This window comes from Calonectris borealis, chromosome 1, assembly GCF_964195595.1.
Source record: "Calonectris borealis chromosome 1, bCalBor7.hap1.2, whole genome shotgun sequence".
Taxonomy (NCBI): domain Eukaryota; kingdom Metazoa; phylum Chordata; class Aves; order Procellariiformes; family Procellariidae; genus Calonectris; species Calonectris borealis.
The window spans coordinates 211344095-211357564 of NC_134312.1; the positions used below are offsets into that span (position 1 = coordinate 211344095).

At 40.7% G+C, this 13470-nt stretch overlaps 1 protein-coding gene across 2 annotated transcripts in view; it reads left to right on the forward strand.

Moving 5' to 3' along the window:
• Positions 1–13470, forward strand: part of GRM5 (glutamate metabotropic receptor 5) — a 298495-nt gene that overhangs the window by 243332 nt on the left and 41693 nt on the right. For both annotated transcript variants that reach the window (XM_075140174.1, XM_075140175.1), the window contains 3 exons: positions 1101–1347; positions 7769–7937; positions 11376–11502. In XM_075140174.1, coding sequence (XP_074996275.1) covers positions 1101–1347; positions 7769–7937; positions 11376–11502 — 543 coding nt within the window. The remainder of the gene's footprint in view (positions 1–1100; positions 1348–7768; positions 7938–11375; positions 11503–13470) is intronic.

A 13470-nucleotide genomic window follows, 5' to 3' on the forward strand; every position in this document is an offset into this window, starting at 1 on the left:
TGGGACTCGCTAGCTCCTAGGGATTGCTGCTTGCCTGATAAAAGGAGAGCAAATGTTCTAGTAGAACTCTTTGTTTGTCATCCCTCCAGAGCCAAATCTTTCCAGGTGTCTGAAAAATTCCCAGCACCAATGTTGTAGTTGCTTTATCTCTGACTCTTCTCACTTCCCCAGTGTTGAAGATCTGGCGGCTGGAGTGCAGCTGGCAGCTTTGCTGATGACATATGAGGCAGAAAACCTCCAGCCTACTCTTCATTAACTGGACTGGTGCTGCTAACAGAGCGAATCTGTGTCATTAATAACACTGGGTTATAAAAAAAAAAGGCCTTCAGGGTGTCGCTGAATGAATTTTTATTGTGCATTTCACAGAAGCTTAAACAGAAAATAGAAATCCAGACATTATGTTTTAAAAGCCAAACAAAGTAAGGTTAACCAATTCTGGTAAAACAGAGTCATTGCCTAACCCACATAATCAAACTCTTCACGGACATTTTAATGCATTCATCTGCGTTGCATCATTATCCTCACTTCATAAATTGAGAGGAGCAAGAGACATAGAAGTAGGAGAGTTATTAGCACAGGAATTTTTGGTACAGTAAAGGAGTTGTGCCTAGGTCGGTCTGTTTGCACAGGATTGGTCTCTGAAACAAAAGTGTTGTCTACAAGGTCACTACAGAATAGATCCCATGTTAGCATTTACACGTCAACAAAAGATTTCTGAGGATTTGGAGAGATTTTTGCAGGTGGGGAGAAGTTCCTGGAGTCCCCAAAACATTATATTACAATCTTAATGATGCATGCTTTAAAAAACACATGGAAGAGAAGTAGTCGAAAAACAACGTATGTGAGGTGTGGAGCTGCACAGAGAAAAGCATCAGCTGGATAGTAAAATATTTAAGGAGAACCTCTTCTTTCATTCCTTCCTTTTTTTTTTTTTAACATGGTCAATGTGTGTACCAGTAAAAGCATCTGCTATGAGCTGTTTAAGACACTTAAAAAGGTTTTTTCCACCATTAATAACCAACCCACCAACAGACGTCTGAAGAGTTGATCGTATTTCAGCCCCATGCATTAACCACCCGCTTTGCGATGTTCCCCGGCAGGCCAGATGACTCTGAGGACGCAGCATGTTCAGGACTCCAAGATGGGCTTTGTAATCAACGCAATATACTCGATGGCGTACGGCCTCCACAACATGCAGATGTCGCTGTGCCCAGGCTACGTGGGCCTCTGTGATGCCATGAAGCCCATAGATGGTCGGAAGCTCCTGGAATCCCTCATGAAGACTAACTTTACCGGGGTCTCTGGGGACATGATCTTGTTTGATGAAAATGGTGACTCGCCAGGAAGGTAATGTTGACATTTGTCAAACCGTTTAATGCCAGACATCTTAACTGTATGTAGTAGATGCATGCAGACTTGACATCAGAGCTAAGATCTCATACTTTTATTTTCACATTTCCTGACTTTCTGTGCTTATTTTTCCAAAATAGTTCTTTTTTTTTAATGTGCATTTTTTATTATGTTTAAGGGTAAAGACATGAACTTTTAGGCATACAATCTTCCTGCCTGGGGCCGGGTGGGATCCACCCAAGGGTACCGAGGGAGCTGGCGGAAGTGCTCACCAAGCCACTTTCCATCATTTACCAGCAGTCCTGGCTCACCGGGGAGGTTTCAATTGACTGGAAGTTAGCAAATGTGATGCCCATCTGTTAGAAGGGCTGTAAAGAGGTTCCGGAGAACTACAGGCCTGTCAGTCTGACCTCAGTGCCAGGAAAGGTTATGGAGCAGATCATCTTGAGTGCCATCACACAGCACTGGACAACCAGGTGATCAGGCCCAGTCAGCATGGGTTTATGAAAAGCAGGTCCTGCTTGACTAACCTCATCTCCTTCTATGACAAAGTGACCTGCATAGTGGATGAGGGAAAGGCTGTGGATGTGGTCTACCTAGACTTTAGTAAAGTATTTGACACTGTTTCCCACAGCATTCTCCTGGAGAAACTGGCTGCTCATGGCTTGGCCGGGCGTAGTCTTTGCTGGGTAAAAAACTGGCTGGATGGCCAGGCCCAAAGAGTTGTAGTGAATGGAGTTAAATCCAGTCAACGGCCCGTCACAAATGATCTTCCCCAGGGCTCAGTACTGGGACCAGTTCTGTTTAATATCTTTATCAACAATCTGGACAAGGGGATCGAGTGCTCCCTCAGTAAGTTTGCAGACAACACCAAGCTGGGCGGGAGTCTTGATCTGCTCGAGGGTAGGAAGGCTCTGCAGAGGGACCTGGACAGGCTGGATCGATGGGCTGAGGCCAATTGTATGAGGTTCAACAAGACCAAGTGTCGGGTCCTGCACTTCGGCCACAACAACCCCAGGCAACGCTACAGGCTTGGGGAAGAGTGGCTGGAAACCTGCCGGAGGAAAAGGACCTGGGGGTGCTGATTGACAGCCGGCTGAACATGAGCCGGCAGTGTGCCCAGAAGGCCAGGAAGGCCAACGGCATCCTGGCCTGTATCAGAAATAGTGTGGCCAGCAGGAGTAGGGAGGTGATCGTGCCCCTGTACTCGGCACTGGTGAGGCCACGCCTCAAATCCTGTGTTCAGTTTTGGGCCCCTCACTACAAGAAGGACATGGAGGTGCTGGAGCATGTCCAGAGAAGGGCAACGAAGCTGGTGAAGGGTCTGGCGCACAAGTCTTATGAGGAGCGGCTGAGGGAACTGAGATTGTTTATGGAGAAAAGGAGGCTCAGGAGAGATCTTACTGCTCTCTACAACTACCTGAAAGGAGGTTGTAGAGAGGTGGGTGTTGGTCTCTTCTCCCAAGTAGCAAGTGATAAGATGAGAGGAAACGGCCTCAAGTTGTGCCAGGGGAGGTTTAGATTGGCTATTAGGAAAAATTTCTTTATTGAAAGAGTGGTCAGGCCTTGGAACAGGCTGCCCAGGGCAGTGGTTGAGTCACCATCCCTGGAAGTATTTAAAAGACGTGTAGATGTGGTGCTTAGGGATATGGTTTAGTGGTGGACTTGGCAGTGTTAGGTTAACTGTTGGACTTGATCTTAAAGGTCTTCTCCAACCTAAATGATTCTGTGATTCTATGACTCTTTTGCTGATAACTTACATATATGTATATACATACATCTATGAAATAACACGTTTTTCTTTTTCTATGACATACATGCATTATCCATATAAATGCAGATTAAAAAGAGTAATGAGGGTTTTTTTCTGGGTTTCTGCCTACTGAACTCTCAGAAGGTGAACAGCAAATGTGATAGCATTCAAAGTACATTTTTTTCCCTATTTTTCAGTGGGTAGATTCCTGCCTCATGCACTGTTTTTGCTCCACTTTGATTAAGGCAGCCTTTTCTGTCTACATTAATGGGAAGTTTTTAAACATCTTTGTGATGTTTAAAAAGATGTAAACAGATGCAAAGAGATGCACCATGTAAACAGATGACTAGAGGGGAAATTGTTCATCCTGTACACTCATTTAAATTTTGTCTTCTCCCACCAATGTGATCTGAAAGGAAAGCATTAACTTCCGAGTAGAGATGGGTAGGTGGTGGGGTTTAACCCGGAAGGCAGCCAAACACCAAAAGGTAAATCCATTAGTCAGAATATTTTGGCATTTCCAAAAATTTCTGCAATTTCAGAACTGAATTTTTTTTTCATTTTATTTGAAAACCTGTAAAGTCAGCATTCTCCCCAAAAGAGAGCAGGACAGCCACCTACAAAGCAGTCTGTTTCTGTCTCTGGAGACCCAAATTTTCGAGCTCTTCAAACTCCAACTCTAAGGAAGTGCATTGTGAGCTGGTAGGAGAACTCAGATATAAACTGGCAGAAACCCAGGAAAATTTCAGATGGAAATTTATTTTCAGCACTGTTTTGGTGAGCAAGGCTGTCTTCCGCTAAACATTTCTATTTTTACAAATAGATGAATTCTGAAGAAAAGTGCTCAGTCTGGATTTTTCTGATCAAATTCTTTCTAAAAGACTTGTACCAGACTTCTCTTAAAGGATTCCCATTTGGTTTTAATGGTGCTCAGACGAAGTGGACTGCAACCTTCCTTATTCCTATCTGTTTCACTCGTTTCTTGCAGAAAGACTGAAGATCGCCACAAATAAATGATATGTCGCTTGCCACAAATAAATGATATGTGGCATGACAACACTACTGACAATATCTGAATGTTGCAAAGACCTTTAGCTTTACCTTTTCCTCCTGTTGGCATGCTTAACAATAATGATTTAATTCCATTTGTTACAAGGAATTTAATTGAATGTCTTGGGTCTTTTAAAAGTCAATTCTAAGAAAGATGATGAAGGAATTATATCATCTGCAGTCATTTGCTCAGTCACAGTAGGACATTAGTGTTTCACTGAAGAGCATGGGGACACCATGTTGATTGTGCACCTCAGGGTAATGCAATTTTAAGAAAGTCCAGCCTCACTGGATTTGTGTGAGATACAGTAGTGTTCTGTCTACTCAAACTAATGGACTGTGTGTGGTGACAAAATGCTCCCAGAGTTTGTTTACTTTCGAAACATAGTTCTTTGTTCCCACTTCTCCTACAATAGTCACATCATTAGATCCAGCCTGTGTGCTTAAATTAGCCAACATTGAGTCAAAATTTACTTTTTCATTATTAAGAAGGCTTTGTAGGATGATCCATCTCTAACTCCCAGGTTTTGAGTAGTTTATAGTCTTTTGAGCACTGTCAAATACTATTTGCAACAGCTGGGAGATGGTACAGTCACACTGGAACAACTCATCTCCCCTGTTTGCTTGCGTTGATAGCTGCATCTTCATTTTGTAAAATGGAAATTTAAATCCTCACAGCTGTACTGTGGTGGTGGTGTTAAGCAGGAAATCAGCACATAAAAAGCCTTTCTGACCTAGATAGCTCTGGATTTTGGTGTATAGCAAAAGGGTTTTGATATTATACAACAGATGATTAATCCCACAAGATGCTTTGAATCCTGGACCTATTCCAAAGTCCTTTATGTGTATGTTGAGCTTTAAGCAGATAGACAGTCTAGTGGAGGACTTGTTTTAGGAGAGAAAGAAGACATGGAAAAAAATAAATTACTATGGAAGGAACAGCCATGATTTCTTGCTACCTGTAAATACTATTGAAACTCCAACGAAGAAATCGAGAAGGCAAGAAAAGGCAAGAAAAACAAGTTACTGATTTTTGGCTGTGCTACCAATAGAATATGGATTCTCAGCAACTTCATGGCACTTCTGCTTTGAAACAAGTGTTTTGCACAGTGATTAGGGCACTGCTGGAAATGTGCTATTGCACCATCTGGTCTCTCCTACCCTAAAGTGACAAACTGTCCCTGTGGTATCTCAAGGAAGCTCCAGGGAACCAGTGACTCATGAACCTCCACTATAGCAATGGACTTACTGAGTCTGGCTGTTACTATCAGTCCACCAATGCTGTTCTCTGCAGAGGGCTTGCAAGAGACACAACATACTGAGGCAATTGTTTATTTAATTTGTTAAGTTTCTTTCCAGTATTCCCCTTGGGATGTATGCATGGAACTACTACTGGAGGGATAATTGTTTTAGTTCCTGTGGCCTGTTAAGCATTGGCAGTACTTTTCTTCATCTGTCCATAAAAGTCTGAACTGACAGCTTTAACAAAGCAATACTCAGAGGAGTGTTACAATGTCCTGACAATGTTGAATAAAGACCCTAGAGTGCCTTTCGGGCTAACTTTTTGGTTAGTCTGTTTAATCCTTGAACAGACTGTTACTATGCCTGTGAACCTCAGAAAAATAACCTTGTTTTCTGACCGTGCGTAAAAGCCTGTTCGTTCGGGTTTGTGTGTGTGTTATCTGGATTCAGTTCATTTGTGTCAGTCTGGCATTCACATCTCCAACTTTGATGAGATCATTCTCAAAGCTATGGACATTTCCTTCTTTATACAGGATGGAAAGTGAAATATCCCAAAATCCAGGAGTATCATAAATTTTTCTTCCTACCTGTGTCATTGCTCATTTTTTCCTCTTTTGGAAAGACTCAAGACTCATATGATATGAGTAATATCATATTGCCCATCCAGTCAGGCTACACTTTCATTTTGTTTCACAGGTTGCTTGCAGTGCTAATCCTGACCTGTGTGTGATTTTGGCATTGAATCCCTGGCATAGTTTCTCCACTGTGACAGTTATACTTTGGTTCCTGATGCAAAGCATTCTGAGATCCATGGATGGAGAATATCATAGAAGAGTTTTATGTCAACCTCGGAAAAATATTGATGTTAGATATAGTATGGCTACTGCTTGTCAGTCTTAAAAGTGTTTTCTCAAAACTTGAGAGAGATACTTCAGTATCTTGATTTAGTGTGCTGGTTCTTTTACTTATCTGTCCCTTGGACTTCACAAATTACACTCTGACAGTATCACTCTCGGTACAACCCTGTCCATATGCTTTGCCTTGGGGTCTAATTTTGTGCCTGCTGCCAGGAAAAATTTATCTCCTTGATTATGAACCAGGCAGGTTTTTTAAACCTATGATTGTGTTCATCTTCTCAGTCTATATAATTTGCTTATTTTCCATCAGTGAATTTCATGTTGTTTAGTCAGATTTCTGCAAAACCCACTGAAGAGGAGGTAAAGAAAAGCATGACATCATCACTTTAGGAGCTGCCCAACTTTCCAAGCATGCCTTACAAATAAGTGTTAAAAGAACTGGCCTGTAAGGCAGAAAGGTGGCCTGGTGCTCAGCCTGTCAGTAGGAGGCTAGTGAGTCCTATGCTGCTCTGCAGACTTTCTGTAAGACTCTGTAGGAGCTAAAAAGAAAGTAGGCGGAAGAGGAACATGAACCTGAAAACTCTGATCAGCTCTACCTCTGCTCTTAACACTTCTGTTCCCAGATAACGAGGTGATCTGACCCAAAAGCAGCCTAGGACTGAGGCATGAACACCCTTTTTCTTCCGTACCTTATTGTACAATGTGTTCTGATCACTCAGGAATTATATAAAAATGAAGGGGTTGTAAGGATGGGAGAGAATAGCATTTGCTGCTGCAATGCTGTAGAAGAAAAAGGTAAAAAAAAAAAAGCAAGTCTCAACTTCATTCTTCAAATGCCTGGACTACAAGGTGCCTCTTGGTAAGAAGATCCCCCTGAAACCTCCAGCAAGTTCCAGAGTCCTGGAGTCTGTGCCTGAAGAATGATGCTTGATTCCTTTCTGGGTGCCACACCAAATTGCATCTTGCAGTCTCACAGCAGAGGAAGTTTCTTTTGATCTCACAGGCCTAAGTTGCTTCTACCTCACTTTAGGAGCTTAGCTGTCTTCAGACTTCCTTTCTCAGGAGGGGAATAAGCACCTGCAGACAATGAGGGGCATTTAGCATTGGGAATTGCCATTATAGAGTTAGATTTCTCTGCATCTGCAATAGAGGGAGCCTAGGACAGATAAGGTTCCCTATGCAGTTGGCTTCAGTGCTGAAAGGACAAATCCTGTCTGGCTCATTTCATTGTTTTACTTAAATAAATACAGTCATTCTCAGAAGCTCAGTCACTTAAGCCCAAAGCGTTCAGGGAACTTTCATGATGATAGAAGAAAACATATTAAAATACAAAGGAAAAGAAAGATTATGATATCACAAAAATTATTGGGAGAGACTCAAGGGCAAGCGCAATGCTTGAAATTTTGCCTTCTTTACTTCAACAAGCTTGATTTTGACTGTATAGTGTTCCTTTAATTTGAAACATTTCATTATCTTCTCCTCAACTCAGCTATGTCTCCCCTTTGTGTTTCCAAAGATATGAAATCATGAATTTTAAGAAAATGGGGAAGGACTACTTTGATTATATCAATGTTGGCAGCTGGGACAATGGTGAGCTGAAAATGGACGATGATGAAATATGGTCAGAGAAAAATAATATCATCAGATCTGTGTGCAGTGAACCCTGCGAAAAAGGCCAGATAAAGGTAAGTATTTTCTCCATTTACTTCAGTCATGTAGAATGCACAGCCTTGAAATTTGAAAGCAACTTTTTCTTGACTCTTAGATGGAGACAGTACCCCACACCTTAATTAAAATGTACAGACTTATGTGTTTAGTTCTTACTCGTATCATAGTCATGTCACTATTTTCATAAGTTGCCATTTTCTTGTACTCCTATAACTGTGAACTGCTGACTTTTTTATACTTATATTCCAAATGCGTTAGAACAGATATTGTTTGGGGTTTTTTTTTGCTGCATATTTTTACAGCATCTGATTCAGTGGAGTGCAAATCCCTGACTGGGGCTTGTCAGTACAATTGCAGGTAAACTATAGATAATAATTGCTACTATTTCAGTGCTAGACATAGACACCTAGACTGGAACATTATTACTCAGATCTTAAGTCTGTGGTATCATCAGAGAACATTGATGACTACCACTACTTAGAACTTCAGGAAATGTAGGTAACTTTTTTTTTAATCATACCTGTTTTACTGCTTGTTTCCCAGGTTTTTGATTTTTCCTTCCTCTCTTTCCATGTTGCAGTAAGTAAGGAGGGTAGATGAATCTGTCATATATTAATTGTACTCTGTTATCCTTCAGCATCCCATGACACTTACTTACTGCAGAACAGTTAAAATATTGCAAGTCCTTGGCTTACCTTGCAGTCATTTATATAAAAGCCTGTGGACTAAGGGGATGAACATGGACAACAGAGTGGCTCAGACCGAAAAAAAGCAGCTGTAATTTCTGACAAGTCTCACTGGAAACTGGATCACTTTTCTCCAGTGTTAACATGGCATGCCTGCAAAACTGAGAGGCAGTTACAGTGAGGGGCTGATGGGAGCCTGACCATGCTCTGCAACACAAAGTGAATCTCTTCAGTCTGAGAGAAAACTGAGTTTTCCAGTTTTCCATCCTCATGTAGGCTTTGAAAACATTTAAGGTGAATCTTGGTGTAGAAACACTTCTTTCTGTTCGCTGATGGTAAAAGGCACCCAGCCAGGACAGTTGGTTCAGATGAGAACATACCTTCTGCAGACACATAAAGGAAGGTGGGATCAATTACTCCCACAGTAACTAAACAGGGGTCTGATGTTAGCCTGCTCCAGCCACAAAGTCACATATGTGAGAGGATAGAGATGGACAAACAGATAACAACTTCAGAACTGGGTGGCTCTGAGTTCCTTCATGATCTGTTGCCACAACACAGGTGATGGGAGGTATCTTGTGATCTTCATCAACACAGTCTCCTTCCACCTTCTGCCCATGCTCTCAAGGATTCTCCCAAGAGGATTCTTCATTATGAAGCCAATTCATCACACACACAGACACATGCTTGAAGTCCAGTGTCTGAAATGTTCTTTATGCCTTTCATTAGGTTATTGATTATACATTTCAAAGTTTACTTCACAGTCCTTTGTCTTCATGGTCTTCACAGATGATGGGGAAAGCTTGACCGTGCCAAGCTCTGTGGTGGTTTTCCTGCAGAATTCTGTGGGACTGAGTTATTATATAGGAATTTTAAACCTTCAGTGCAATGACATCCAACACTCAGCAACATTTGGTACATCCATCTGAAGGACTTGATAAAATACAAACACAACCCAACTCTACACATTTGAGACAGTGCGGACATGTGATTATTTAAATAAATACAGGTTCAAACAATTACCCAGATGACAAGGGGAAGGGAAAATAATTTTTCTTTTAAAGAGAATTATTTATGTTAAAAGGGACAGAAAAGATTCTTTTACAGTTAAGTGCTACAACAAACAATTGTTCAAGAAATATAAAATAAAAGGATGAAGAAATAGCTGACTAAGCAATTTAATACAAAAAAGTCTGACCTGATTCTGAGTAGTGGAGAACAATTATTTTGATTCCTAAAGAAGGATACATAATCCCCAGTTAGTGCTGGTGAGAAATGATCAGTGCACCAATTTTCTGACAGATTTGTCAAATTCCATTCCTTCTATTTTATAGAAGATGTTGATTTGATGAAAAGTTTAACAGAAAAGTGTAAATGAATGGTTTTGATAAAAAGTTTAGGTGTTTTGATAATAACGTATGGTTTCTATTTTGCCATTTCATTTTCTTGAGTATTTTATACATTGTAAAACTACAAATTTTTATAATGCACCAAGTTTACCAAAATATGGGTCTAAAAATTAGTGCAAGCTTTCTAAGAATTGATTTTCCCAGATAGAAGAAATTTTGTCATTTGTTCAACATTTCATTTAGTTCAAACTGAAAGAAATCCCAAGATGTAAATTCTTGTGGAGGACAGATATTCTGTTTCGCAAGTAGCTCTAGTCTCAACACTTGCAGAGCAAATCAGTTGTACTCCCCCATGGCCTTTCTGCCAGTTTAGCTATTCAGGTGTGGCTTTTTTTCTTTTCATACTCTACAATTTTAAAAACAAAACCAAAAATTGAAGTTTTCAAGTCCCCATATTGCTGATGAAAATGATATAATATACACTTTTTTCACTGCAGCATTGCAAAGAGCAATCCAGTTCTCTTTGATTACACTCCTTTACATTTCATTTTTTAAAATTGCATTAAAGACATTTGGTTTTGAAGCCACCTTCTAAATTCATCATTGCAAAAGATACATAAGTCAACCTACTTCTTATGCTATAATTGGAAGTATTCATTTATAAATTGTTTGGGAAGAGCAGAGAAATTGGGAATACTTTATTTCAAAAGACATATTGTCAAGAAACACAGATGTTTTCAGTGCCCAGAGATGATAAATAAGGATCTTGAAAAATCTGCATCTCAGTCATGAGCATGCAATAACATTTGGCAGTAAATTATAAAATAAGAAATCAGGTCAGATGTTAAAATGGATAAAGATAACATTCTCACTCTTAAATGTTAATTAGAAATGCAGTAATTAAATAATTCTGGAAAAGGCATGTTCAGTGTAATGTCTGGAAAAAATCAGTTTTAACAAATCACTCATAATTGGATGAAAAATAAGCACCCAAAAATCTTTGGGTAATGAACCCTTAGGGAAGTAACACTGTTGACATGATTCCATTGACATGGACCACAATGAAGTGAACTATATGTCTTGAGTGTCATGCACTGACTTCTGTAGGCACATTGCCATCTATAAAATTTTGAGTTTTGCTAATTCTAAGAGGGGAAAAAATTTCTTATTGTCATGCTGTACCTCCACTTATACTTCTGTGGGGTTGATGGTTTCTTTCTTCTGGTACATACATGATGGGAGAACGGAGAACTTGTGTCATATTTTGTATAAGCAAACATATCATGAAAAGGAACTCCCCTTAAAATAAAATTTTAAAACCCCTCCTCTCAAAACAAAGAGATTAAAAAATTAAATTAGCAACTGGGGCAGCATGAATGTACATTTATGCTGCTAAACCAAATGTCGATTTTTGTCTCAGGTGATCCGTAAAGGAGAAGTGAGTTGCTGTTGGACCTGCACTCCTTGTAAAGAAAATGAATATGTATTTGATGAATACACGTGCAAAGCCTGCCAGCTCGGCTCCTGGCCCAACGATGACCTCACAGGTAAATGAGTTGTGGCTGTGTTTATGTTGTCAATGAAATTGTTCATCTGCTGAGCTGAAGAAACAAATGCCAGATACAAGTGAGTATGAGGACTGTTTTGGTCAGATCAAACCCAGAGATAAAGCTGAAATTTGAACTGAGGCTGGTATTTGTCTTCTCGCCTCAACCTGATCCAGGAATCATTGGTGTAATTCAGCTGCTTTCTAAAGACCTGAGTTACTAGATCTAGAAATAAAAAAAATAGTCCTGGTTAGGAGGACTGTCCTCCTAACATCTAGCTGATGGTGCAGATCTTGTCCCTCCCCAAAGAGGTAGAGAAATTAAGTCCTTGTCAGAGAAATTATTAAGGGAGGTCAAATTTCAGAGGTTTATTTTCCTCCCAAGCAGGTATAGAAGAGTCGTGCAATCCTTTCTTTTTTAATCTGAAAAAGTTATACACTAGTTGCTGTAGTTACTGCTGCTAAATGCATGAGTGCTCCAGACAGACTTAGGTTTGCATTAGTCCTTTGTTCATCAGAGAGTCAGCTGGAGTACAGGGTTCATGTTCTCCTTGCCATGGCATAGATCTCTATGCTCTTGCAGAATACTAATTTGGCTACTTTAGAGATAAATTAATCCAACATTTGTATCCCGCAGCCTCTCTTCTTTATGACTAATAAAGAGAATTCAAGTATTGAAATGCTCAGAGCACACACCACTTCAAAACACTGTTCAGGGATCAGGTTCTCACCGTGCCAGGCTCTGTATAGACAAGGGGAGAAGAGACAGTTTTTTTCCAGAAGAGCTCACAGGCTTGGTTTGTGTATAATTTCTACGGATGAGGGGAGAAATTTTTGAGGTGAAAGAGAGGGAAAGCAAAGGGAAAAACAGTTTACTGGATGAATTTATACAAGTGGAAGAGTGTCAGGCAAGGCTTGGCCTATAGACACATTTTTATATATAAAGTTAATCCTTTCCTGGTAAGAAATGTTGCATTGCTGTAATAGATGAGCTAGGTTACCTAATTACTGCAAAAATATCATTTAGCCATAAAACTGATGGGGTATTTATCAGAAAATGTCAAACATGAAACTTTCCCTGAGAAAAAAACTTTTATCTGAGAAAACTGAAACAGCAATAAAATGGATTTGCAAGTGGTCCTCCAGCGCCGTTCCCCTAGCCCTGCCTGGCACTCAGCAATCAGCCAGCAAAGCCGTCTCGTCTCAGGGAAAGCTTTCTTGTGCCAGGAGAATGGAGAAGAGGAGAGCAGTCCCCTGGAGCAGAGTACTGAGGGTGTGGTATAAGCTCAGGTTCACATCCCAGCTGGACCATCCAGAAGCCTCCAAAGCTCACGTCGCAGGACCAGGCCACCACACCAGGCTGGTCAGTTTATGAAGGTCAACTAGTGCAAATGGTCAACTCTTCAACCACTGGGTGTCTTGTCTGAGATGTGGGAGATCCCAGCTCACGTCTTTGTTTCAGTGAGCACCTGAGGTTTTACCCAACATAGATCAGCTGGAAAAGGAGCTGCTACAAGTCAGTTATGAGGGAACTTGCTCCAAGTGCCTCATCGGACCAACAGACGATCCGCTTCTGAAACACCAGTGATGGGAACTGCCCATTGACCTGGTGAAGTTTGGGTAATTAGCCTGTAAGCATCATATGTAAGGCAAAGGATCATATGCAAGGAGCGAACAGTCACCAGGTTGGCCTTTGGGTTCTGTGCTTTGAGCCGTCTCCCCGGGGCATGCAGATCTCCTTGCCTCAGGCAAGGCATCAGTCTGGGCTTGTGGGAGGATTTACCCTCTGAAAGTCTTACTTTGCCCTCAGGATGAAAGAGCAGGATAGGGTTGCACCTCGAAAGCTCTTGTAGGATAAGTCAATGATTTTCCACTCAGCTTTGATTGTTTTAAAGGAAAGTTGTTGTCTTTTTAGTCAAGCCAAATGCTTTGTGTATTACATGAGCTGCTACATTTTGCAAACCGTTCA